Source organism: Cantharellus anzutake, assembly GCF_015039405.1.
Source record: "Cantharellus anzutake strain C23 chromosome Unknown EI90scaffold_89, whole genome shotgun sequence".
Lineage (NCBI taxonomy): Eukaryota > Fungi > Basidiomycota > Agaricomycetes > Cantharellales > Hydnaceae > Cantharellus > Cantharellus anzutake.
Genome location: NW_024067039.1, coordinates 303,766 through 330,475, shown reverse-complemented (window position 1 = coordinate 330,475; position 26,710 = coordinate 303,766). Strand labels below are relative to the sequence as shown.

The following is a 26,710-nucleotide window of genomic DNA, read 5'->3' as shown; positions in this document are numbered from 1 at the left end:
TTCGTGGGAAAGATGATGGAAGCCCATGCACCACCCCTCTAAGAGCACAACGTCGAGAGGAGCAGCTACAGTTAATTTGGATGAGGAACGATCCCCATAACCATCAAATAAGCTTTTATCAAATACTGGCGTCTCAACGGGAGCAGTAGCCTCCCCATTAATGACCGAGAGGCTCGTCAAAGTGAGGTGAAGCAGATCAAGATCGTGTGTTCCGGGGTGGCCGCGGCCACTGAGGAGCCAATTGTTTGGATATTTCTCGGCAGTCGATTTGAGTCCGTCATACGGCAGGTAGAAATCATCCATTGAAAGCACTGAGACCCTCAGTGAGTTCGGCGGACAAGACAAAGATTCACGAAGTTCATTTGTGATTGTCGTCTTTCCTATCCCTTGGGGCCCCTGCATACCAATAAACAGAGGCGGAAGCTCGGCCCAATTGACTTAACGAGGCTCGATGAGCAGATAGTGCGCGAAGCACATACTGCGTCACAATGGATTGTTTCGACATGATGAAAAATGTGTTGTTGGGCATTGGCAAGGCGTAGGGTCTTCGGCGTAAATATGCAAAAACAAGGGTGAGGAGAGTAAAAAAGTACAAGCTCGATTTCCAGATCTATTTCTGCCTCAACTGGTTTACCGTCGTAAATAACAGCGTGATGAAAACCGCGTCTGTGACTGCCTAAGCGGGAACGCCATACTAGGGAGAATGCACGAGAAGCCAATATTACTGGAGGGAGGCAGAACAACAAACCCCAGCCTCGAGATTTGCTCAAGATGAGAGCTTCGGGAAAAGAGAAGGGAGAAACCCTCCCCACGCATGATGGGTGATTGTGCTCAGGGTCGGACCCTATCGCCGACGCTTCATGTATACGTTGTTTGTTGACGAGTCGAGCGTTGGCGTCGTCCCCATGTCCCGTTTGTATACAGATCGAGTCTTGGCTTCGGTCTCGGGATTGGCTTTGGTGTCTTGCGAGGTCTCCCTCCATAAACCCATATCTTCGTTAAAATAAATAAGTAAGCAACCCGTAAATTCCCTGCCCTGTTTCCCGGGGAGGCAGCGGGGTTGAACTGTCATTCGTAGGCTCGTGTCCTTTGGGTCTTGCGCTCCATTGTCATGTCACCGGTAGCTTTGACGCAGTAGTAGCACTGCCATGTTCAAGTCTGGGCGTCCTGCTAGCACGTGGTTACTTTCTTTCCGATTTCCGCAACCTGTGATTGTGCTGTGACTGCGGCGCTCAGTAATCGGTATATAAGTATCGAGATAGTGAAGAGGCGTGCGCGTACACCTCAAGGTCTGTGTCTCTAGTATTTACCTGGGTCTGGCCTTGATCGATCGTTCACAAGGTTACAAATGGCGAGCTCTGAGCTGTTGAAGCAAATTCAATCAGGAAGGCTCTGAAAAAGGCAACCACAAATGATAGATCTGCCCCCCAGCTATCGGGTGTCAAAACTTCCGCCAGCCCTAGCGGAGGCGGCAGTGGTGGTGACAGTGGTGGAGGTGCGAGGACTTCGGGCGGTGGTGTCGCACCTCCCGTTGGTGGTGCTGGCCCGCCTCAGCTGGGTGGTCTTCTGTCAGGTGGCATACCCAAACTCAAACCTGTCGGATCAGGGCCCCCTTGTGAGTGTGCCTCGATTATCAATGGCTGCCATTAATGCTCAAAACATGTCGGTTTTATCAGCTAAGCTTACGAATTTAGCGAAACCACCTTCAATACCGAAGAAGACTCCAGGTGCACCCTCCGTAACCCCTGCACCACCTCCGCCGCCTCCGCCGCCTCCTGTTCCTGCCAATGCACCTCGTCAACCCACGGCGCCGCCCCCGCCATCTTCCTCAGGCAAGTACATTATTCGGCGATTGGGCGAGTGCACTAGTTCACACTTTTGTAGTCCCTGCGCTCCCCCCAGGCGCCTCCACCTCCTCTGTCAACATCCCCTGCGCCTCCGGCCAGAGTGGCACCGAAACCTCCTGTGATTCCTCGTGCGCCTCCTCCGGCACCGCCTACTTTGACGGCCCCAGAATCACCAGTGTCAGCCCCCGCCCTCTCCAGGGCACCACCTCCGTTACCTGGCCGTGCCCCACCCCCAGTGAATCTCTCTGCCAGTTCAACCGTGCGCCCTCGTATGTCTCTTTCCTTTTAATCACGGGTCATGAAGTTGACATAGGTTATTTCTACAGCGCCCCCCATACCACCGGTGCCATCTTTATCTTCTAGTGTTGATTCCTCTTCGAAGCCATGTAAGCTACGTTCCCTCATTTGCTGGCAACTGGGCTCATGTATGACTATCTAGCGCCATCTGCCCTTTCTGCTCCCAGCCTTCCTGCTCGTCGTTTACCTCCCGAACTGCCTCCGCGAGGGCCAACCACCAATAGGAATGCTCCACCACCACCTCCCCGGTCTGGGTCAATAGTCCGGCCATCTTCTCCATCCAGTGCTCCTTCAACACCTAGAACACCATCAGCTCGATTAGCCCCGCCCCCGCCGCCGCGACCTGCATCTTCACAACTTGCCACCCTACCTCTGCCACCGGGGCGTGCGCAAGTGGTACCGAGCACTGAATCTGGGCCCACGCGAGCTCCACCGCCTCGACCAACTCCTTCGCCTCCGGCAGCGTCATCTAATGCCCCCTCTATCCCTGATCGACGCGGTTTTGCTCCACCACCACCTCCCCCTCCCCCTCCTGGAGGACCGCCTCGAAACAGAGTGTCTTCGACCCCAACAAAGTATTTCGTCGTCCTCTCATCCTGTTCGTCGACTAGTATCCTCGGTGTCTGCAGGAAGTGGACAGGGAGCAAAGGAGAATGGCATAAAACTGTCCAAGAGTGAGTTTGCAGTAAACACCATTACTCTAAAGCTAATTGCTCGTCCAAATCTAGTTCCTGAGCCTGCAGCTGTTTCAGGCAATCTTACGTTTCCTACGTCAGACATGTTCCCTCCCCCTCGCCCATTTGTTAAAGGTGCTAGGGTATACACGAGTGGAGGCAACAAGGGTTCCCATTTCGATCTCTCTGTATTATAGATTGCACCTTACCTAATGGTTTACGTATTTCAATGGATTAGCTGGGGAAATGCTCAATTTATTTCGAATTTCATGACTGGGCAATGCGCTAGGCAGGTGACCAGCCTCTATAGAGCGATGCGCTGCCATGAATGATCATGGGACAGCCAATATTGCCATTTTTTTGGCGGAACCTTTCGTAGGTTTCGCAGGGTGAAGGGACTTCACCTGAGGGTTTGTGTGGGACTCCGTGACCATGGTCCTGGGCCACCCGGGGAAATCGACGTTTCGCAGGGGCTGTGCGTGGGGCTGTCCAATTTCCGCCCAAGCGTGCTTTTCTGTTGATCAATCATATTGATGCGTGGCATGTGGCTGTACATTTGCATATTGAACACGTCGAACTTCAACAGTACATAAGTAAAGCAAAGCCGTTCCTCCATTCCCTCCATTCCTTCAAAAATGCGCATCTCTTCCCTTTTAAAATCATCGCTACTCATCGCTGGGGCTGTCATTCCATGGTATGCAGTAAATGTTCCTCTCAACCAACCCTTCCTCTTGCTTTCTGGGTTCACATGCTGATTAATAATATTGTCTCCATGATCCGAACTTAGGCGGGCAGCGGCGGGTGAAGGTCCCAGCGATGTCATAGACCTTACTTCAGCCAACTTTGGCGCTGAGACGCAGAAGGCTGGCCTTTTACTGGTCGAGTTCTTTGCGCCGTGGTACGTTTTGGTTGCTCATCCTCATCTTGGTCATGGTTGAACGCTTTGATCAATTAGGTGTGGCCATTGTAAAGCGCTCGCTCCTCACTATGAGGAAGCTGCAACGGCTTTAAAGGAGAAGAACATCACGTTGGCGAAGGTCGATTGCGTTGATCAGGCGGACCTTTGCTCAGAAAATGATATACAAGGTTACCCAACGCTGAAGATCTACAGAAAGGGGAAACCGACAGAATATGGAGGGCCTCGCCAAGCTGATGGCATCATCAGTTACATGACCAAGTGAGTGTCTTGGCGCCTACCCGCCTATGTTTTTCGTTTGTTGATGAGGGACTCCAGACAATCTCTCCCGGCCATCTCGACTGTTGCCTCTGAGAATCTCGAAGAATTCAAGGTCGCTGATAAGGTCGTTGTGCTTGCGTATGCTACTTCTACCGAAGAAGCCCCCATTCCTGCCTTCTCTTCCGTTGCTGAGACCTACCGTGACGATTACCTGTTCGGTTTAACAACCGATGAGGCGGCCATCAAAGCGGCTGGCGTCACCCCACCTGCTATCGTTCTTTACAAAAAGTTCGATGAGGGTCGCAACGACTTCCCTTCCGAGAAAATCGCTTCGCCGACGTCGCTTCTCTAGCCGACTGGATCAGATCCAATGCTATTCCTCTCATTGACGAGATATCTGGAGAAAATTACAACCTTTATGCAACATCTGGCCTCCCACTTGCTTATATCTTCATTGAACCAACCGACCCTAAGCGGGAAGAGCTGATAAGGAACTCAGCCCCATTGCCAAAGAACGAAAGGGCGTCGTTAACTTCGTCTGGATCGATGCGATCAAATTCGTTGAACACGCAAAGTCTCTTGTTCTCACAGAGGCTAAGTGGCCAAGCTTCGTGATCCAAGACATCAAAAGTCAGCTCAAGTACCCATTGGATCAATCCACTGAGGTCAATTTCAAGACCGTCGATGAATTTGTCAAGAATTTTGTTGCTGACAAGTTACAGCCCAAGTTGAAGACCGAGCCTGTTCCCGAGGAGCAAACTGAGAAGTACTATAAAGTCGTCGGGGAAACCTTTGAGAAGGTTGTTTACGATGATGATAAGGACGTTTTTCGTCCAGTTCTCTGCACCATGGTGAGCAAATGTTACTTCCGTTCGATCGGCCTATGCACTCAATGGATTTCCAATTTCAGGTGCGGACACTGCAAGCGCCTACTGCCCACCTGGGAGACCCTTGCTGAAACCTACGCGGACCGCGCCAATCAAATTACCATGTACGTTCACTATCCATTACTGTTGTTCTGGAGATTGATACGACATTCGTCTTTCCCTCCACAGCGCCAAGATGGATGCCACTGAGAATGATCTTCCTCCAGGAACTCCTTTCCACATAGCTGGCTACCTACCCTCAAATTCAAGCCCGCAGGGTCTCGCGAGTTCTTTGACTACGATGGCGATCGTTCACTCGAATCTCTCATCGAGTTCATCGAGTCTAAGGCGAAGAATGACCTGACGAAGCCAGTTGCCAAGACTGCTGATCCGGCGGACAGCGCTCAACGCCCTGCAGCTACGCTTCATGAACAACATCAAGAATTATGAACACTCGAAACGATTTGGGCGTTGTGTCTTCTACACCCTTCCGTTTTCATAACTGTACCTTGTTTGAACACCAATTTCCTTTGATGAAACTGGAGCTCTCCTTCTGACGGAATTATGGCATTGTTCTGGACACCTATTAACTACTACGAAACGTGTTGCGCTGAAGGATTCCTACACTGTTGTGCTGGATCATTATGTAATCCGCTCGAATGGAATAACTGCCAGCCTGATCTACTCGACATAAATGGACTCAGTTGGGGGAAGTGCTCGACTCTCAAGTTCAACACTGCTTTCCTCCCTACATTGATCTACGACTACGAATGAGGTGATGGTGCGTATATATATTCTCCGCAGACTTTCTGATGTCTAGACTGGGCTTGGCATCGCTTCAGGCTCTACGCGATGCATCCAAGATAAGTGAGGAAAGTGAGATCAACGTAATGCGCGCGGAAAGCGTCGACGCCGTCGTGCCTCAACCACACCTCTTTCTCGGTTTTCGATTCCCTCTTTCATGAATGGGCCACAACATTTGAAGGACTATCATTTTCGTCCTGTTGCATGCTTGCCTGAGTAGTCTTCTTAAAGCCGAACAACCATTGAGCCCGATCGCTGATCAGATTAAACGCGTACTGACTGCGAATGGTGTGTATCTCATCGTCGTATACCTGGTTTTTCTAATGGCACGCCTCTTGACATAGCGCCATTTTTAAAACTCTCTCACGGTTCGGTGAGAAGCCCTGGGTATCACCTCCAGGTTTCGTAATGTCACTCTCTGCACGAACGCTCGTTCTGGAAAAAGAGTGCTTCCAGAAAGCTATATCAGACTTTTAAGTTCGGATCGATTGGATAGATTACCTTGTTATTCGTCTTGATTTTATCCGGCGTTCCAATCGCGCGTGGAGTGCCGCACACGCCACTTAATTCCCAAAAACCTTTAGGCCAGTGAACGCCTCCTCGGTTTTTTCCGTGGGCTTGAAAGACTGCTTTCCACTGTCATCTCCCACTTCACTTGAGGACACGTCCGGCAAATTGAAAAGAACTTTGATGGCCAAACAGCATCTCTCGCCTTGGATCCGAATGCCTTGGAACGTTCCCTCGCCAACCATGTTAGCGCGATGGAAGCTCGACTTCGACAATTGATACCACCGTGAATGTGGACTTCGACATCACTGGAGTCGTCTCCGTGATCGGTGATCGATTCTTCACAGTAGTAACTAGATCCTTTGGTCCTCCTGTATGCCCCATCACCTCGCGCAAGTATTCTTCTGAACAGTATTACAGTCCCGTACTGAAAGAGGCCAGATAACTCCATGGCCATCTCTTTCAAGAGCCTCCGGTGTGTGACAGCGTTTTCTCTCTGATCCACAAAGAGTTAGTCCGGAAGACCCACTTAGTCCAATCTTGCCGCAGCACACGAGAGTGCAACGTCAGAAGACTTAGCAGTGCAAATCGATTTATGCAAGATGGGGAGGACATGCAGGGAGAGGTGGTATCAAGACATAGCCGAAGGCCCCTTGGCCTTGTCTCACAATAATAATTATTGGCCTAGGAAGGCATGACCGATGCGAAGTTGTGCAAGGTAACTAAAACGTAAGGACTGTAATACGCAGCTAGCAGTCGCGATCACTGAGCACGATATCGATCGCGCGATACGATAGATATCGTGCCCCTTCGCGAGCAGGCCTGGCTTATATACATGATGATTATCATGTGGAAAACATGAAGAACAAAGCGTGAGGTCTGAAACCGAGCGCAGGCATTACAAAACATGAGTTAATAAGACAAAGCGTGAAACAAGCAACTTACAATTTTGGCTTACGTGCCTTGGTCCCGCCGGATCGGTAACTGGATGCCGTTGGCCAGTGGACTATTGTCTTGGACTGCTAACCCCAACAGGCACTTATTAGAGGAACACCGTTTAATGCAATTCCACGCCTAGTACTCCGATGGTTTAACTTGCTTCGGGCGTGTGTACCAGTATCTGATGCATTTATTTTTGAGCGGCACTTATGTATGAACGCTTGCCCTTTCGGAAGGGATTAATGTGCCTTGCTTTGCCAGCGAATCAGCAAAGTCACCCACTTCATGTTCGAACGAAATTCCATTGCGCGTTCCTCGGTCCAAATAAAACCTCGGTCGAAGCTTTGTTATCGAGATCTACCACGTCGTAGATCTCATGGCGCCTATGTCTCTAGCAGTTCGTCAATTATTTGGCGGGGCCATCACTACTGAGCTCCCTGAAGCTTTTATTGATGCGTCGTCAGTAGATGCCTGTTCATGCTAGTGTTGGATTTGCATTCACCGTCTGAATGTGCGCCACCCTAGGGATTTGCGCCAAATACCAGATAACCAGGAGGTTTTTCTCTCACCCGTGGACGATGTGACGTTCATAGTCGAAATCCTCGAGAAAGTTGAAGAAGATAATCTTTTAGAGGCGGCGAAGTACGTTCCCATAAGCTCTTCTTTAATCGTTCAGCTGACTTCACAAGGTTCCACTTCGATTCGCTAGCGCATGACAATGATGCACAAAATAATAAATCCATAGAACAAATAATACCTTCGAGCGAACCCTCAACTCAGGAGCGTCCAGCTCCGATCCTCCTCAGTGGGACCCAGCGCATCAAAAAATTCAACCGAACAACAGCAGATGATGTCCTGATCCTTTTGGCTCTCTGGCGTCTAGACAAATATAACATCGATCTAGTGCTGAGCTGCAATATCCCCGTGAAGACTGACTCCCCTGAAACTACAATCGTGGGAGCCGAGGTAAACGTAGAAGAGACGAAATCCACGTTTGCCAAGGCAGTTGGATCATTCAAGATAGTTGATTTTGGCTTATTCGGGGCGAGAACGAACGTTAGGTCCCAAAGAAATTCTGCTAGGGGACACCCTGTATATCTTTCATACGCTGAAGATGTAATGTAATACAGCAACCCGCAAATTGTGATTTGATGGAGGTACGAGATTAAATTAGGTTTGTGTGCCATGGTGCCCCGGCACCAATGCTCTAGCTACCTTTTTCTCCTTTTGCGTTCGCTGTACGCTTGGGACTCTTACGCGTCCGCTGCACCGTACCCGTTGCGCCGTACCCGCTGTCAGCCTCACTGCCTCACTGCATGCTGTAACGCCGCGTCCGTTCAGTTGTGCTGATCAAGTGGATCCCTGCTCTCGCAGAATTTTGTCTTGCCCGTCTTCCCCTACTTGCTGTCTTCACACGCCCACCTTGGTTTCTCAGTTGTTCTTTTGTTTCTGTCACCCCAGCTAGCTGCAATGTCCCTGACTACCTGAAGAGTTCATCGGGTATAACAAAACACACTGCTTGTGTACTTAGTATCGAGTCGTGTCGAGGCTCTTCGCTAGTCTTGTCGCAAGATCAGGCATGTATACGTCCTGCTTGAGCTGACGTTGTTCAATTTCATTCTGGGTTTCACCTAGTGACTTTGATCGTTCATCTTTCAAGAGCTTCGAACGGTGTCTTCGTGGACAATGTGTCTTTGAAATCCCGTATGTTCGCATATCATTGCATTCTTCATAATGTTACATACGCGTTGAAAGGTGTATGGGTTCCTCTCAGTGGTGTTCCAATGTCTACCCATAGATATTCTATGATTTGCCCTTGTGCATGGTAATCTGCAAAAGCGTAAGCAACATCCGTCGTCATCTGTCTTTTTTGGATAACTTTCGTATCTCCATTTTGCACAGTATATAATGATTTCCATCGTTCGTTGAATTATCGTCGATTCGCCCAGTTCTTCTATTTGAGGTCCACGATACCTCTCCAACTCGACGACAGTGTAACTGGGAGGGAACTTCATGTCTTGGACACCACTGGATGTTGGTGTTTCTTCTCAGCGATCCGCCCATATCCCTACTATTTCACCTCGAACTCCATTTGCGATGTCCATGTCTGTGTCCAGGTTCGTGGTTGTAATCACCTTGCATCTAAAGGCTAATTCAACCACTTCTGTGAGCCCACCTCGATAGAGTAGCATTCGTGTTGGTTATCTCGGAGATGGTCCCAAACCTCGTGATGACTTGGCAAACCTTTCCGCATTTCCATTCAAACGTGCCCTCTGTAAGCACTATCCTCCCCTCTGGTCTAATACATGATTGACTGATCTTCATGCATCCAAAGGACTTTTGTACGCCATGTACCCTCTCTGTGTACAACGTAACACCCTACCAGCCGGAACGCACACACCTTCATCTCCCGTACCGTAACGTTCAATGTAAATAGCGTGGATTGGTTCGTGTAACAATGCTTGGATCGAATGCTGTGCAGGTGACAGCGATGCAGAGCACGTACTGTAGTGCATATATTGGTGCAATACTTGTAGCAGGCAGAAGTCGCAAATACGTGAGGATTGCGCGCGGAGTCAAACACTTGGGACAGCTTAATAAATATAAATTAGAGCCTGCGACTGAAGCTCCTAGTGAACCGCGTCTGAGGAATCCAGCCACCGTACTAAGGAATGGGCAGTTCTTGAGCAAAAGTAGTTCGCCTTGAGATGCTCCCGACTACGTTCGCAAGGAAACCACTTGTCTGGAATATCTTTCATATCCTGGACTTTAATTCTGCGACCTTGGAGACGGGGTGATGGGTAACAGTTCTTGCTCAATCAATCCCCTAGATCTAACAGCATACAACGTCGTCGTAATGATCGTCCTTAGATATACATTTCTACCGCAGAGGCTTCCAACCGATTGAACAACAAAAGAACCGTCAATTGTCACCAGTCGAATTTCTTCCCTGTTTTCGATACCGGGACTTCGGGGACTCGTCCACCACCTTTGGCATACCCAAAGCCGTCGAGCCAGGGCCACACCTCGCTCCGTTTCTCCTCGAATTTCTTGATGAACTCTTGCTTTTGCAACGTTAAACCAATACCGTCCAGACCGTTCAGTAAACAGTGACGCTTGAAGGAATCCACTTGGAACGGGATAGCGGGTTCCTCACCATCGCGTCGAACTTCGCATTTCTCGAGATCGACCTCGAGATGCTTTCCGGAACGGGCATGATCGGCTATTTTCTTACACTCTTCAGGTGGGAGGGTGACCGGAAGCATGCCATTCTGCATCATGTTGCTCTTGAAGATTTCAGCAAAGGATGGGGCGATCACGGCTCGGATACCAAAGTCATTCCTGATAAGTGCATGATCTTCAGTCATCCGCAACTCAGAAAGGTGTGACGTAAATCGCTTACAAACTCCACGGCGCGTGTTCACGGCTGCTGCCGCACCCAAAGTTTGGCCCAGTGCACACGAGAATGACCGCCTTGTCATACGGTGATCGATTGAGAACAAACTCCGTTGCCTCACCAGTCTTTGGATCCTTCCTTAAAGTATGGAATAGGGCGTCCCCTAAACCAGTACGCTTTAGCGTCTTGAGAAATTGTTTAGGGATGATCATATCGGTATCGACGTTGGCAATGTCCAGTGGCGCAGAGACACCTTTGACAATGGTGAATGGGGGAACGGCTGACGAAGTCGCGGCAACTGATACAGAATCAGTTTCTGTCGAGTTCGCTCTAGCCGCCGACGCTGCTGCTGACGGTGAATCCGAGAGGGGCACAGGCTTAGGTGGGGGTAGCACCTCATCCGTGAGGTAATCGAACGCGCTTGTCACTTTGAGCTTCGTTTGATCCAGATTTGACCCCTTCTTCAAGAATATGCGCACATCCGTCAACTTCCCGGTGAGAGCAGCGGCGGCAGCCATCGCAGGGCTCATCAGATGAGTGCGGCCTCCCGCCCCTTGTCTTCCTTCAAAGTTTCGGTTGCTCGTACTGGCACAGCGCTCGCCAGGTGAAAGTTGATCGGGATTCATACCCAAGCACATCGAACAGCCAGCCTCTCTCCAGTCAAAGCCAACACGCTTGAAGACAGCATCCAGGCCCTCTGCCTCAGCCTGTTGTTTGATGAGGCCAGAACCGGGAACAATCATGGCGTGAACGTTGCCTGGAACTTTGATGGATGGATCAGCAGAAGTGGCTGCGATGATGACTTGAGCAGCACTCCGCAAATCCTCGATGCGACTGTTAGTGCATGAGCCAATGAAGATCGTGTCGACGTCAATATCTTGCATTGGTGTGTGCGGTATGAGGCCCATGTAAGCCAGCGCCCGTTCGGCGCCGGATCTCTTAATAGGATCAGTAAAGGAGGCAGGGTCCGGGACAACTCCAGTGATCGGAACGACATCCTGAGGCGAGGTCCCCCATGTGATGGTAGGAACGATATCTTCCGCGCGTATGTTCACTTCAATATCAAACTTAGCGCCTTGGTCCGATTTAAGCGTGCGCCAATATGCCACGGCGCGTTCCCATTCTTCCCCCTTGGGTGCGAGCGGACGGCCCTTAAGGTACTTAAACGTAACTTCGTCGGGGGCAACCATCCCGGCGCGAGCACCAGCCTCGATACTCATGTTGCAAACGCTCATTCGGGCTTCCATGCTCATCTCCTCGAAAACATTCCCCGCGTACTCGATGACGCAACCGGTGCCTCCAGCTGTCCCAATTTTCCCGATAATGTGCAAGATAACATCTTTGGAAGCGCAACCGGGAGGGAGGGTTCCATTGACCTTTATTCGCATGTTCTTTGATTTCCTCTGCAAGAGAGTTTGCGTAGCAAGGACGTGCTCGACTTCGGAAGTGCCAATCCCGAAGGCAATCGAGCCGAAGGCCCCATGTGCTGAAGGGGGAATGATCACTTTGAGTATTGGGCAGATATAGGAGCAACATACTTGAGGTATGTGAGTCGCCACAGACACAGGTAGTGCCAGGGAGCTACGACAATATAAGTGTGAGCACCTGAATTTTGGATAAGTGATGGTCCACTCACTGTGAATCCTTGCTCGGGACCAATGATGTGGACAATACCTAATCAAAATACCGACACAGATGAACAAATGCAGAGCCTTGCTAGAAGCGGTGATCATACCTTGTCTTCTGTCTGACATCCCAAAATATGTCAAGCCAAACTCTTTGACATTTTCCTCAAGTGCAACACACTGAGCGCGGGACTCTGGCTCGTCGATGAAAGTTTTCACGTCAGTAAAGTTTTTGCGGGAGATAGTTCTAACAGGTCAAAACTAGTATTGGCGTCAGTTCTCTGGAGGCTTGAGGGTGAAGGCTTACGGAACATTGTGATCGACGGTGGCTAATGTACAATCGGGCCTGCGTACTGGCCGCCCAGCGGTTCGGCTTCAAAGCGAACTTGAATGAGAAATCCACTGGAAAATGTGTTATATACCCACAGGCCTTCGAAGGCTTGGGGACTCGTAACTTCGTGTACAAGGTGACTAGAGCGCGGGGAAGTCGATCGATTTAAGTGCTAACAATGTTTGTTTCTCACCGATCGATGTAAATGAGCGTCTCCCCACTCTCTTGCTGGTGTCTGACCCGGTGCCTCAGTACAACGACATTGTCCAACATGCTTAGTCCAACTCACACGACATGGTCGTCCCAAACCTTATCGTACAGTGTGCGAGGTGCTGGAGCTGGGGCTGGCATTTGGAGTTCTTATTCGATAGGAGGCTAGGGAGAAGATAAGAGGAGAATGGACAAAAAGGGCCCGATGTCAGGGATGTTATAGCTTGGGGAAACTGGTCAAGCTTCGGCCGATCGGAGGGCCCAGAAGTGGTCACCTGACACAACAAGTTGGTGTCGACAAAGCCCCTGCATGTCTACCGCCACAAGGTTATGGCCTGTCATTTCAATATACCGGTGTGCAATTAACTGATATGTCCTGTCCGAACCTGCGACCCGAATGTAAAAATAATGTTGGGCCCCGGCTCCAATTACATGTCCCCTGATTGGTTCTGTTCGCTTCAGCAACACTGACGTTTCGGAGCGTGCCAAGGCTCTCACGGTAGCTTGGTTGGTGGTGATCGTGGACACATTGGTCTATTTCCGCCACGCAATCCACATATGTGAAGGTGAGCTTCAAGTTGCTCGGAGCAAACCGCATTAGCGGGTCATCGGAAACGTGGGACCATGACCTGATCCGCTCTAGCAATCCGCGGAACGGTATCCTTGGGCAATGTTCCCATGTATTCGTGGGAAAGATCCTTCTAGTGTCGAACTTGCCCTATCGTGGTGCCACAGCGTGCCCCCCCATTCATCCCCCTTGGATGCGACTGGTCTCGCCTGGTGCAATTATCCCACCGCGAGCACCAGGCTCGACGCTGATGTTGCAGACGCTCATTCTGGCTAGAATGCTCAGCTCCAAAACATAAATTTTCCGATTGAGCCGAGGGCGCCATGTGCTGGAGGGAAATGATCGCTGTCAAGTATATTGCAAAAGGGGTCAACATACGTGTGACTCGCTGCAGAGAGCTCTGTAACTAATAGAGAAAGCCTTAAATGCATTCTTTCCAACAATTGCGAGAATACCAATGAATAGTAGTGTCTGGCGGGGCCTAAGCGCTAAGCGGTTGGGAATTGAATTGTATTTCACTAAGTTATGACTATTGACGGTGCTGTCATCTCTATCCCAATAGAGGCTGGTAACCTGCCTAGCTGTCATCCACATTATACATTGCTGGCATGCCTGCTTTCCGCTCTAGAAACCTATTGTACTTACGTGTTGATACGCAAACTATCCTTCCCGTGTTCCTGCATCTGGACGACCAGAACGGACACACGGAGTGGATGACTCAGAGCACACTCGAACAAGTGGTAGAAGATATGCGGTACCTGTATGGCCCGACTCTCTAGGACAATGCTCCAGACAAAACTGATCGAGCGTCCCTACGCTGAAGCATAGGTCCAAAGATAGAGGCTGAAGACCGCGCGGCGGTCGCTCCTGGACCTTCATCAATGAAGAAGACTTCTGGGGTTGATGTATTTCGTGGAAGTGAGTATGGCGAAACGTTAATCTCTGCGAGCATTGCTCTCATGTTTTATGGGCCCGGGCCTTCCAGAAACGTATCAGTTTGGCTACTACCTCGAGAAAGCGGATCACCACACTATTTTAATCAAGGTGGCTTATTTCACCCCCCCTTTGTGGAAAGCCTGGCAAACCAAAACGTCTTGATTCGCAGCATCAGTCGTTTGTCCCTGCTGCTCCACTTGTGTCAGCGAAGCCTGCCGTAACTGCTAGTGTATCTCCTAGAGCATTCCAGCCTACTAGGGAGAGTGGGTTGGTATCCAGCACTCAGGGGAAGAAGCGAGCCCGTCCTCAGAGTCTTGAAGTTGACGATCTTGATCAACAACAAAGCCGAGAGCAAACTGAGGTTCACCTCGTGCCTACCCCTTTGCAACCTCGTCGGTCACGACGTACTAAATCTAGGGTCGCCAACTATCAAGAACTCAGCGATTCAGAGCAACAAAGAGGCCAGCCGGGAGATGAACTAGGCTCCTCCAATGCCCGCCAATCATTCCAAGAACCCGGTGAAGATGATGGATATGAGGCAGAAATAAAGATGGAACATAGTGACCACGATGACATCCTACACTACCCTTCTTTGTCCAATCCTCTGCCAAGCCCATTTGATGTCGATGACAGTGATAACGAAGATGCAGCCGACAAAAAGAAGCTTAAGCTGACTACGTCGTACACGGGCTTCACAATATCAAAGTACAAACTCTGCTTGATCGTACAGCCCTATCCACCACTTCCGAAGCCAGGTTTCACCTCTAAGTCTCCCGGAACGCAACCATCGCGGGTGCGAGATGCTCCCGCCTCATCGCTCCTGCCAAGTCGCCAAGCCCACCTGGCACCCTTCATTCATTTATCACCCACCCCTGGCCCACAACCATCAAGACGGCGCACCCCTCTCTTTCGCGAGCCCAGTATGACACCCGCACCGGATACTGTATTGCAAGAAACCTCTCCGCTGAAGGGCCTGACCATGAGCCTGGGGGATTCGTTCGGGCCATCCGAGGGCTTGAACGCAGCGGATAATGAGCTTGAGAACCTCATGGAGGTTACCCAATCGTTCAGTTTAGCTTCGGGAACTATGGAACGCATGGGTGTCCCTATGTATGCGGGTGGCATCAGTGCAAATGTAGATGCGGACGAGGACGGTTGGCTCATGGGCGACGCGGATGAAAGAAACGATTGAGTCACGACGGCATGAAACCACTTCGCAGAATGTGAATAGCGAGGATAATCCTTCACTTTCCTAGACCAAATTGAACACCTGGAGGCCTGCAGTCCAGGGGATGTGTTCGGTCATGCTCAGATACGTCGAATTTGATGCTGTGCTCCTAAAGTGGCGCCTGTCACATAATCTACCAGTTATTCATTGTCATGACTGTAATTGAGTGGTACAGAGCACCAGCTGGCTGATAGAAAAACTGTGTCTAGCGGCGAGATCTGATGGGGTTTTCCTATTTTTTTCTACACTGACGGGATGAAATCCCGTACTGAGTTTCTTCACCTGATGCACCAGGTGTCCCATGTGGCATTATGTGGATCGCGGTTGGGCAAGAAGTAACATGAATCTGCGGTTTTCACTCTGAGGTGTCCCACACGATGAATAAACCAGTGAAGCGATGAGGTACTAAGATATATGAGATCAGATACAACTGCCCTGAACTTGAGATTTGGAGATGAGGATCTCCCTGTAATGAATAATAAATGATAGATGCACATCGCTCCTGCTTCGAGGGCATCATTCTTCATTGAGGAGGTGTGGTATGCGGAAGCGGGAGCTGGGCATTGCCACCGTCAACATCACTGTTGAGCAAATCTTGAGTGGTATCGCCACCGGATGGAGGCAGAGCGGCTGCCAGAAGACAGGATGGCGGACGGGGGTCCGGATGCTCTCTCGGGGTGTGCGTTGTCAAAGGGGACAGATTCAAAATTTAAACGGCAGCCGAGCACCCAACAGCAGACAACTTGCGATTGGTTATCGTGTTCGTATCAGATTCTTCCTTAAAAACAACAACAGCCACACATCCTAACCCCAAGATACGGAATCTCTGCAAGTCTGTCAGGCGTTGAAAGGGGAATGGGGCTACCGGAAGTCGCTGAGCGCCCTTCAATATCAGAACGGCGCGTTTGTGGAATCTCCGCATACTGAACGAACGCATTGAGTCGAGGGATGCGCTCGAACTTAGACTTGTTGATGGGAGGGGATGCCTCCAAGTTTCTTTGAAATCCTTATAGTCCGGCAAAGGGCTACATCTCATGGAGGTTGTCCAAAGTGCTGGAGTCCACATCATTCTGTCGAGCTGGAATTACGTAAGCCATGGAGTTCAGGACAACATTCGTAAACAGTATCAATTCGGAGCATTGCCAGTGGGGAGGTTCCGCTGTTGCCTCGTTGCAGGCACGGCTGCCTTCTGCTCCCAAATCCTATCCAGATATCATGCAGGCTGAGCTTCAAGCTACTCAGAGCAACCGCAGAGTCGGTCAGCCATCAGTGCATCGAAAGCCTGGGAACCATGTTGGTGCGTGACTTGATTAGCATATGAATTGCCAGCCAGCTGTCATCAGACTCCTGACGACGGCGCTTGACGCAGCAATTTCTCGGCGACGTGGTGCACAGACGCGCCTAAGTATGGATGATCGACCTGACGCTGACACGTTATCAATGCTAGAGTACTACCATTCTAAGGCGGCTGCATCTGGGTTTGGCGCACTCTACTCTTCCTCATCCTCGTCCTCAGATGACATCAGGTCGTCTTCATCGGATAGCCAGTATTCCCGCGGAGAAAGGTCAAGGTCCCCTTCACCAGCACGGAACAACAACGGCAACGACGGGGACAAGGCTGACAGAAAGAGACGATCATCTATGGTGACCGTTCGCGGCGATGCCAATGCGGAAATATCTGTCCTGGTTTCGCAGTCAGTTTCAAATGCCCCTGGCGGTGCTATTAAACGTCGGCCCAGCGCTCGCGCAGCTCGAAACGCAGATAACCGCAGACTCGCAATTATGGAATTGAACTCTGCACCGCCTTCTGAACACACTTCATCGCTGGACAATATCATGTCGGGTCAGAATCAGATACGGTCACTCAACAGAAACAACTCATTATCTTCAAGGCGAGGTATGATGCTCAAACTTCATCAATCAGGTATTCGCAGAAACAGACGCTCAAGCAATCCACGTGTTGTGAATCCAGGTATGCATCAGCCTCGTGTAGCGCTCGTGGCACCGCCAGATGTAGCACCTTCATCCTATACGAATTTGACCCCATATCCGGCCCATCGAAGTGGCACTCATGATGATATTCCCACTCGCCCCTATCTCGCCCATCGACGCGCAAGAAGCCATGAGCCAATATCTTTCTCCACTCCTGAACTTCAGCCTGCTTATGAAGGCAGAGGAGATGCGGAGCAGAAGCCGCAATTTGCGCTTGAAGCGAGCCGACCGCGCGTTACAGCACAGCACGAGATGACACATGCGAGCACGAGGCCGGAGTCGGATTCCCGCGAGACTCTTTATAGTGCTGACGTCGACGAAGCTTCGTCTTTTGAGCCTCCGGTCATAGAGTCGCTTGTTCAGACCGCGGACCTTCCGCACCCTCAACTCTCGGAGTCCCCATCATTACAATCAGGGTTGGAGTGGGTCACAACTTCACCTTCCACCGACACAGTAGTCCAAAGCAAGGACGCAGACACGGAAATCGCCAGCCCGGTGATCCATACCTTGCAGATGGCTTGGCCAGCAACCAACCTTCAACCGCAGCCTTTCCAGATAACTTATGGCGGTGCACCTCCAGTTAGTGCAACAACACACACCCAAGTGTCACGGGCGTCTCCTATCCCTACGTTCTCTCCGGACATGCCGTACATGTTTTTCGATTCAGCTCTTCACGGTGCTGCTGGACCACCACCTTCCCTTCCAAAAGCTCTTCAGCCACCCCGCCGGTCCCCTGCTCCAGGATCATTGCTGTCCTCTGCGCCAGCGCCCACCACTTCCACATCAGTGCAAGCAGCAGGTGTCCCAATAATGTCATCGCCGGCGGCGAACACACCAGTGTCGATATCATCCGCTTCGACGTCCCCTGAGACCATGATGTTGACAGGCCCCCTGGTCCCTTCATCGCCTGCCCAAATAACTGGACCACCGGCACACTACCAACAAGAAACTCGACCATTTTCTACTCCCCTGACTACCACAATGAATCATCCTATTACACCAATCTCTCCACCTCCCCGTCCTCCCCGTATGTCCTCCCCTCCTAGGAAAAACAACTATCCCGATCTTGCCCAAAATTACCCATCAATCCATGGTGTCCAACTGTCTCCGGCGGCGCCTAGTGAGATGCAGTCTATCGTGTCTGAGGCTATCCCCCAGTCTCCTATAGAGCTCGAGTCTCCACAAGCCACTCAAATCCAAGTTCGCCACACAAGACAGCGTACCTCATACGATAGCGGCAAATCTAGTGTGAGATCTCGACCTCTTCCTACGCCACCTACGGTCAATCGATCTTTATCACAAGGTTCTGTGGTAACTTCGTCATCCGTTCGTTCCCAGACAACACGGCTCAGCGGTATGAGCGATTCTATTTACAGCAATAGTTCGCATCCAACGCGGCGAGTATCGGATAGTGCATACGATGATGATTTCGTGAGCCAACAGATTGAAGGTCCAAAAACGTTTGTTTTATTTGCTTGCTTAAACGACACTCCCTGCTGACTATTGTTTCTAAGTCCTCCGGGCGATGATCCCATTATGTTTTCATCTCCGGAGAAGATTTCCTCGTTATCGTCCTCACCACCCTCACATAACCACTTCCGTGAACCTTCCAGCGTCATATCCTCTAATCCTCCTTCCCCTCCACCAAAAGAATTACCCGCCATACCTATCGCTCCGCTCTCTCCAACCCGGGGAGATACCATTGATGACCTGGTTGCTGTGGTGGATGATGCCATGGATGACATGGGATTAAACAGTGTGGCGCCCTCATATGCTGCGCAAGCCTCTTGGTACGAAAACGATAACCCTCCCGATTCCAGCGAACCCACTGTTGAACTTCGTCAATGGGATAGCTCCAGTAGCCTTGATACCAGCTCTTACGTTCATGCGCAAATCACGGATGCAACGAGTATCTCTAGGACCTCTTCCCGTGAAGCGTGCAAGGATCGGACGAATACACTATCCATGACCAGCGTCCACACACCTCCACCTACCGGAGGTTCCGATCAGGACCATTCTAGTGGACGTTCAGCAAAATCTAATCGTTTCTCAGCACTTAAGAAACGCGCTTCCTCGTTCTCCATGGCTTTTCCGCTTCAGCGCGCCAGCCTTCACTCGAACGAAAGCTCTTCACCTAAACCACTCTCCATGCAGCCATTACCCTCTCCCCCACCGGAGAAGTCCAAGCGACTGATAAGGAAGGTGGTAGGCTGGCCACAGGCAATGGAGTTCCAGAACGTTCTGAAGATGCGCACCGCATTGGATCGTGCGGCTGGGTACGCTGAAAAAATTAATGAGCTTGCGGCTGAGGATTGTGGGCTTGAGGCCTGGATTCTTGGTCTCAATCAGAAGAAAAAAGGTAGAGACGCTTACTCCACTGATTAGACTTGAGTCTAACTCATAGTTTATTTGCAGTGGGCCGATCTCGCCCTGCTGAAGACAATGAAAGCGATACACTTGGCCCATTATCATCGTTTGCTCGCCCAGGTGGTGCAAAACTTCGTCGTCGAATGTCCCACATGTCCCGTACTTCTACTAGGACTGAAATGACTTTTCCTATACGTGCAGACGCTTATTCCGCCACTAATCTACTCCATCGCTCCGAGGAATCTGGGCCTGCGGTTTTCCCCCCTAATCTTCCTTACCCATCTCTCGTTTCGGCGAAAGCCCATTCAACTGGTCAGCGGAATGGAGGGAAGGGCTTCTTTGCTGCAATCGGAAGGAGGGCTAGCGTAAAACGAGAGCGACCTCAGCCCTCACAACCCAGTTACCGTCCACTAGCCCATCCCCCGAAGGGCTCATTTGCCCCACCGCCGAGGTCCATTGTTCTAGAGAAGGTGCCAACTCTCCCTGGTGGACCACGCGCAATTCCGAGGAGATCGAGCGTGCCCGTGACATCGATGCCATTGTTATTCGGGAACATGAATGGCTCAATGCCAGGATCATCGTTCGTCGGCGCACGGCTCAAGAATGTTCATCAAGGGGGAAGCGGGCTACGATATTAGTGTCATTACTGCCTTCACTGTTTGAACCCCAACTTCGTTCTCATATCAACCATGCTCATGTACCACCGGTTTCTTCCGCAAGCTTCATCTTGTATCAATGATTTATTACGTCGTCAAAGTATGATATACATTGGGAGGATAATCGGGTAACTTTGTACAACAGTGCCATCTGCTAACAATGTGATTGGCGTTCATACGTCCCTAATCCCGAGGCCTCCTAGAGTTGGTGCATATTATCCTATTCTAATGAGCGTAAGAGGCTGGTCTGAATCCCGTACCCGCGCGATTGGGGGGTTGTGCAAAAACGCCTAAAGGTAATGAAGCCCCCCATTATGGCGTACGAGCTGTGTGAAGGATGCATATATCGCTGACCTCTTTTGGTATTGGGGGCTGCTGGCATAGCAAATCCCTCAATCCCCGATCTGTACGATGGACCTTGCTGGTGCGGTGGTGGAGGGAAATGTTGTTGTTGTTGCTGCTGCTGCTGACCCTGTTGGAAGTGGATCGGTGGTCGTGTATGCTTCGCAGTCAAACGAGAATCCGAATCTGAACCAGAGTCCGAAGGTGCACCGAATTGTCTTTTCGACGCATGCTGCTCTCGTGATATTGGCTGATCCAATATGGGCTGTTGCTGTGGTGGGGCTGGAGGGTAGTTGGCAGGAATTGCGTGACCATTGCCATGCAAGACACTTCGGCGGTGCAAATCATTTGTGCCTCCTGGATTGAAATGACGAGGACGGTTTAGGGAAAGAAGCGAAGCGGGATTTTGCTGGTTTGCATGCCATGAGCCAAGAGCACCTGGAGGCTGGCGAATAGGCGTTCGCTGGATCTATGAAAGTCATCATAAGATGGAAGCGGTACCGGTATTTCGGAAAGATGATTGATTGACATCAACTCGTGCCTTGTTAGCATCCATACCGTTGACGACTTCGCCCATATTGCCTTGATTGGAGGCTCCAGCATGCATACCCGATACTCCAAGCTGATGCAAACCTGCACGGAGCCTGGATGAGTTAGTATTCATAGTTCCGTGAAGGCCTGTCCCATCCGCGGCCGCTGTCGTCGATGGAAGCATGACTCCGGCATGGTTGGACTGATACACCTGCTTCTCGCTGGCATCCGCATTCTGGGCAGCTGCAGAGAGTGACGTCGAGCCGAGAAGCGCTTTCCGTTTCATCTTGTCAAGCTGGCCTTTGAGTTTTTGATATTCAGCGTCCTTATCTTTCGCAGCATCCATTAAGTCACGGTTCTTCCGTCTTTCGACCTCCAAGTCGCGTTCAAGTGCTGGACAGTACACGGTGATCGGCATGCATGTGAACAAAATAAGGAACACGTTGCCACGTACCCGCAACTTTCGTATTGAGTAGACTTAATTCGGAGTTCGCTGACCGAAGGGGAGCAAGTCTGTTCAGATACACGCGACAAAGCACGCGACTGATTACGGCACCTTCTCGAACTACATTCTCTAACTGCTTTTGCATCTGGGCATTCCGTTCGTTGGCGTTCCGCAATACGACTTGCTGGAACGAGCTAAGAAGATGTGTCACACACTGCTCAAGGATGTCCATATTTAGGGGACCTCTCTTGATGTATCTGATACTGCCAGAATGACATGGCCCTAGATAAAAGTTTCGAAAGAGACGAAGAGCCGCAGTCGCAAACACAGATACCGACCGAGAGCATATTTCCAGAATGATTGTTGGGCTCAGACCAGACAGAATTGACTAGTGCACGTATTAGAATGATTCGAGTGCGGAGAGAACAAGCACACAGTTTTGTAGTCATTAGTAGGATGAAGAGAGCATATCTACGCGTAGGACGCGTCAAATCCTGCGCAAAAGTCCTCGCTTTCGCAGATGACGCACTACAACATCGTCAGGTTGATCCAAGGTGGTCTCACACGCTGCACAGACGAGAGTAGGTGTAGAGAAAATCCCATTCGCACACTCTATGCAGAAGATATCTATATATGTTCAGCGCATCAACACTGACCCTGAAGAAGAAATATAATGTCGGCGCGGCCCTACGTGAGCAGGTGGTAACAACAGCCTGCGGCATGACATGAGGTACTTAAGCCATGGATACAGGCTGGCCGGCGCACCTTTTCGGTAAGCAGCTTTCTACAGGCTAAACGATTGCAGTGAAGCTCGTCCATTTCGCTAAATTTCAATTGCAATCGGTGTCGGTCAACACAAGTACATACAAACGTATAACCAAATATGTAAGGTATAATTATCAGAATCAATACGGCAACACTAACAATCATCCATGTTGATATCAGAAGGGACTTGGACTCGTATAATGTTGGACAAATCATCCGGCTCCAGTATATTCTGGCCTTTCGTGCCATCTTCAAACTCGGCGTTCAGCAAGGTCTCCATTAGCACATCATCTAGTTCGTCTTCGTCTCCGCCATATTCTTCATCAGACTCTGACGGGCCAGCTTGCCTGGAGGGTTCAAATGAGCATAAAACAGATGAGCAGAGCAGACGATCTCACATGAATGCGAGGATCGCACGGTCTCGCTCGCTAGAGGAAAGTGCGTCCCATCGTGATGCACGAGGTAAAATTTTCTCTTCCCATGCATTCCGAGACTGTCCAGTCCGCTTTTGACGAGCCATAGCTTTCTCTGATTCTGCTTGCTGAAGTCTGATAGCTTCGCGATGATCGAGCGTCGCGGTGCTGTGTGTAGAAGACTTGTGAGTCTGCCCACGCTATTCATACCCGCCATCAGCAACCTATCCTCATATAAAGACACTGTGCCTTCATTTAACGTACCATAACAACGGGCGAATTTAATATCCGCAACTTCGTAGATACTGGATCTCGTGATGTTGATGGGCCTTCCCCTTGTCCGTCCGCCATGGTGGCGTCTTCGCACGGTGGCGTGGGCACCCTGGCATAAGGATCAATGTGGGTGTTCCTGAGATTTGTTTCGACAGTGCGCATACTCGTCAGATGGCGCAACCGCGCTTCGCACTCGGCTCGACGTGACTCAAGCTTTGGTCGAAGAGCGGAAGAACACCTAACGGACCGCTACGGACTCAGGAGCATTCAACATTTAAGCAACCAGGTTACTTACGTAGCTAACAGAGCCTCCGTCTTGTGCAACGTCTCCGTTAACTCTGATATGTCATCGATCGAGCTAATAGGTTTCGCTTGGTTTCGTGAAGGTAAGAAGCCTGGGACATAACTCTTCGAGACGCTCCGTCTTCGTTGCATTATCCTTTCAAAAAGTGTGAAGGTGCCCTCCCGATAGCTGCGCCGCTAAATGACCATTGAGCTGATCACGAGACTCCATGATCGTGAGAGCCACACAATGGGGGTTACCGGCAACGTCGCATTAACTTTGTGGTACCACGTGATCTAATTTGCGTGCAGAAAGTGGCAAAAAGTCTTTCTCCCGATCCATCATCTCAACAACACTTTTCACTATCAGAAAACATGTAGATAGTCTCTAATCGTCAATATCTCATAGGTTCTGGCTGTTGGAATCACCGATTTCATATGCTCTATCAGCATTGTTTTCTCTGACCGGACCAGGCATATCGATTGCACATTCTCCACTTCCCTGGTCATTCGGATCTTTGGGGGGATTTGTTTATGAAGCCACCTACAAGCATCTAGTTGCTCATCCAATATCTTGCCAGTTACCTTCTTTCCTGCGACATACCCCATTTTTCCCACTCCAAATCATTCCATAGAACCACCACACCTAGAAAATCTTCCTTGCATCTGGCTTTCTCTGCCCTTTCAGCCTCCTTCCTCCGATTTCAGTGTTTTTTCTTGTTGTTTTGTGTGGGAACTTCCAATGAATTGAAATATGAGGTGCCAATGATGGGGGCGAAATGAAAATTTTCAACACAAAAACACTCTTCTGGCAATATGAAAATTATCTTAAAATGAGGCTCTCATGAGCGCATTCCAGGTAGTTTTTCTATTTTTGGCCTGGAATATGCCAAAACCTGGATTTTCATACTCATATCTCCATATCCAGCATGAAAAAAAAATTGTCTGGTTTGTACTCTTCTTTAATGTTACACAATGACCTTTTCTATATATCACTAAACCCCAAAGGTGCAGTAGAGGGAGTTACATCCCCTAACATTTTACCCTTGCTTTGAGACTATGAATTTCTGCATGTGACTGTATCACAGCAAGCTTATGGCTTGCTAACCCTGTCATATCCATCCCCAGCCATCGACTTCCGATCCCTCTGATTCCTCCAGTCTACTTCTGCTCCTTCCTCACTAACCTCGGAGCTCCTGTATTCCGCAATCCCCTCGGTACCCCTCGATGGTCACCACCCCCTCCTTTCAATTTATTACCTATGCCTCCCTAAGTACGGAGCCCCGAAGGTTTCCGGACAGCTCCGATGTCCGCTAGCGCACTCCTGCCTCTGCTGGACAATACACTCACTTGCCCTGCAAAGCCCACCTTCGGGCCTATCCCTCCTTTCCGTTTCTGGGTTATTGCCTGCCTTTCCGCTAACCCCATAACCCGACTCGTCGGCAATATTCAATCGGCTAATGTCTAAACCCCGTTAGCTCCGCTCGGCTCGGCTCTGCCATTTGCGGACCCGCCCTCGCTGTAACTATATATACTTAACTTGTACATAGGTTACACTCCAGTAATAAAATCGACTAGAGTTTACCCTCTTCAGTTCTGGTGGCCAGTTAGTAAGTTAGGGCACGGACGTGTTTACTAGGCACAGCGCTCCTGGCATAAGTTGCTGAGGCTGAAGCCCTCCATCACGGAGACACTCCTTTGTCTCGACCTGGTCTCTGACAGTATTTTATTACTCCCTGACTAGTACACGTCTTGTATGGCACCAAAAGCCCCTTGCACTCGTTCGCAACTATGCACATTAGTTCAGTGTACTAGTATTATTTGTTGTAAATATAGTACCAATCCGAGTGTTTTGGCTAATTCTATTTTTATGGGTTAGTTTTAAAGTTCCTGGGAATTGACTTACAGATAAACCGAGCCCTGCGGAGCTGTTTCTTTATTGAAATTTCTTAATTTGTCTAGGTGTAATTCTGTGTAGCATTGTTTAATTTGGAATTTAACTTGATTTTAATCTTCTACTTGGTGAAGTTTCAAAGATTCTATTCAGTTAATGGATTTGGATTGTGTCTGGAGTGTCCCTTGGGTTTGTTTTATTTTTGTCTTATTTTATTGCTTGTTTTAACAGTAGCAAGATAACTGTTTTGTGTTTACACTTTGAAATCTGGAGTGTTAACCAGCTCTCCTGTTGAAATATCTACTTAATATTTCTCTCCTTAATTGCTGCCTTTTACTACAGTGGCAATCTTAACTGTATATCACTTTTTTGCGCTGGAGTGACAACCAGAAATGCTTGAGAAAAATAATACTCTATTTTCTTACTTCTCTAAGGGGGGCGAAAAGTCGCAGAAAGGGTCTCCCTTTTATACTCCTTGGGTCGCCTTCCTTTTTCACGCTCTACCTTCTATTTACAGGATTTATTTACAGTGTATTTTTCTCAAACTGAATAAAAAATGAAATTTTCATGCTATAGTTCTACTGCGCTTTTGCTGCGCTGAACTGCAGTTCTACTGTGGTCAGACTGTGCCTAGAATCCTTATTGTCCTCCCTCACCTAAGCTATTTTAATGGTTAATTAGAACTTGGCTGCGCTGCATTTGTCGCAGTTACCTATTTCAAATTCCCTATATATACCATTAAATTTGCTATGACTCGATGATTCTGAATTCAAACTTCGCATTACTATGCGTACGGCTGTGCTGAGACCTTCAGCTGATTTATTCCATTTTTATTTAGTGACATTTAGTTAAAATGAGACTGAAATGGTAAATGAGTGAATTATTCAGGTTTAAAACTGAAAGAAAAAGTTGCTAGTAGTCAAGAATTACTCAAACGAATGTGTTATAGCTCTCCACTTCATTAGAATATCGTTCCCTAAAATTCCCACCATGGTCCGTCGTAGTTTAGTGGTTTTCGTGAATTTCGTTCATATTCCCTGATTCCCCTTTGTATTATCACATCCTAATCCTCCATATGTATTGTTCGTTGTTATAGTAGGTCGTCCTTGAAGATATCATATTTTTATGTATTTTATTTAGGACTCTGGACCTCTTGAAGCTGTCTTCCCGCACGTTTTCAGGTTTCTAACTTCATGTCCTTGTATCTCATTCATTTCTGGATGTTTTCTCACGTTCTTGGTATCATAAATTTTCATTTATTCCCACCTTTCCAATGGTACTAAGGTTGTGTCCTATTTCCTGGTATTCGTTGAGTTAGCAAAAGTTCATGCGCACATTTGGTAA

General features: G+C 49.5%; 8 protein-coding genes across 8 annotated transcripts; 4 read left to right on the top strand and 4 right to left on the bottom strand.

Moving 5' to 3' along the window:
• Positions 1 to 21: 21 nt before the first annotated feature.
• On the bottom strand, positions 22 to 402 carry EI90DRAFT_2940360 (uncharacterized protein; the record flags this gene model as incomplete). Its single annotated transcript, XM_039055245.1, has 1 exon — positions 22 to 402. A coding segment is annotated over one exon (381 nt), but the record flags the coding sequence as incomplete, so codon positions are not given.
• Positions 403 to 3,375: 2,973 nt separating this feature from the next.
• Positions 3,376 to 5,311, top strand: EI90DRAFT_3254769 (uncharacterized protein; the record flags this gene model as incomplete). Its single annotated transcript, XM_039066593.1, has 6 exons — positions 3,376 to 3,512; positions 3,606 to 3,716; positions 3,774 to 3,995; positions 4,053 to 4,334; positions 4,495 to 4,986; positions 5,107 to 5,311. Exons 1-6 carry the CDS (start codon positions 3,454 to 3,456, stop codon positions 5,309 to 5,311), a joined length of 1,371 nt encoding a protein of 456 aa, XP_038910101.1. The 5' UTR covers positions 3,376 to 3,453.
• A 2,200-nt stretch (positions 5,312 to 7,511) lies between these two features.
• Positions 7,512 to 8,152, top strand: EI90DRAFT_2894224 (Mog1p/PsbP-like protein; the record flags this gene model as incomplete). Its single annotated transcript, XM_039054007.1, has 3 exons — positions 7,512 to 7,570; positions 7,637 to 7,753; positions 7,801 to 8,152. Coding segments are annotated over 3 exons (528 nt in total), but the record flags the coding sequence as incomplete, so codon positions are not given.
• Positions 8,153 to 10,041: 1,889 nt separating this feature from the next.
• Positions 10,042 to 12,815, bottom strand: EI90DRAFT_2940486 (uncharacterized protein; the record flags this gene model as incomplete). Its single annotated transcript, XM_039055250.1, has 9 exons — positions 10,042 to 10,453; positions 10,515 to 11,994; positions 12,047 to 12,089; positions 12,145 to 12,182; positions 12,244 to 12,380; positions 12,441 to 12,506; positions 12,560 to 12,604; positions 12,658 to 12,699; positions 12,754 to 12,815. 9 exons carry the CDS (start codon positions 12,813 to 12,815, stop codon positions 10,042 to 10,044), a joined length of 2,325 nt encoding a protein of 774 aa, XP_038910099.1.
• Positions 12,816 to 13,763: 948 nt separating this feature from the next.
• EI90DRAFT_3082002 (uncharacterized protein) lies at positions 13,764 to 15,545 on the top strand. The gene is made up of 4 exons (XM_039061977.1): positions 13,764 to 14,002; positions 14,066 to 14,160; positions 14,228 to 14,286; positions 14,348 to 15,545. The coding sequence occupies exons 1-4, from the start codon at positions 13,851 to 13,853 to the stop codon at positions 15,368 to 15,370; spliced, it is 1,329 nt and encodes a 442-aa protein (XP_038910098.1). The 5' UTR covers positions 13,764 to 13,850; the 3' UTR covers positions 15,371 to 15,545.
• Positions 15,546 to 19,095: 3,550 nt separating this feature from the next.
• Positions 19,096 to 20,618, top strand: EI90DRAFT_2635224 (uncharacterized protein). Its single transcript, XM_039053368.1, has 2 exons — positions 19,096 to 19,757; positions 19,814 to 20,618. The coding sequence occupies exons 1-2, from the start codon at positions 19,133 to 19,135 to the stop codon at positions 20,401 to 20,403; spliced, it is 1,215 nt and encodes a 404-aa protein (XP_038910097.1). The 5' UTR covers positions 19,096 to 19,132; the 3' UTR covers positions 20,404 to 20,618.
• A 626-nt stretch (positions 20,619 to 21,244) lies between these two features.
• EI90DRAFT_2940381 (uncharacterized protein) lies at positions 21,245 to 22,558 on the bottom strand (the record flags this gene model as incomplete). The annotated part of the gene is made up of 9 exons (XM_039055246.1): positions 21,245 to 21,687; positions 21,749 to 21,787; positions 21,851 to 21,933; positions 21,983 to 22,021; positions 22,078 to 22,127; positions 22,175 to 22,210; positions 22,269 to 22,366; positions 22,431 to 22,452; positions 22,505 to 22,558. 9 exons carry the CDS (start codon positions 22,556 to 22,558, stop codon positions 21,245 to 21,247), a joined length of 864 nt encoding a protein of 287 aa, XP_038910096.1.
• EI90DRAFT_3081995 (uncharacterized protein) lies at positions 22,553 to 23,512 on the bottom strand. Its single transcript, XM_039061976.1, has 5 exons — positions 23,486 to 23,512; positions 23,355 to 23,428; positions 23,182 to 23,299; positions 22,903 to 23,117; positions 22,553 to 22,851 (listed from the first exon to the last, which is right to left on the bottom strand). The coding sequence occupies exons 3-5, from the start codon at positions 23,266 to 23,268 to the stop codon at positions 22,659 to 22,661; spliced, it is 495 nt and encodes a 164-aa protein (XP_038910095.1). The 5' UTR covers positions 23,269 to 23,299; positions 23,355 to 23,428; positions 23,486 to 23,512; the 3' UTR covers positions 22,553 to 22,658.
• Positions 23,513 to 26,710: the final 3,198 nt, after the last annotated feature.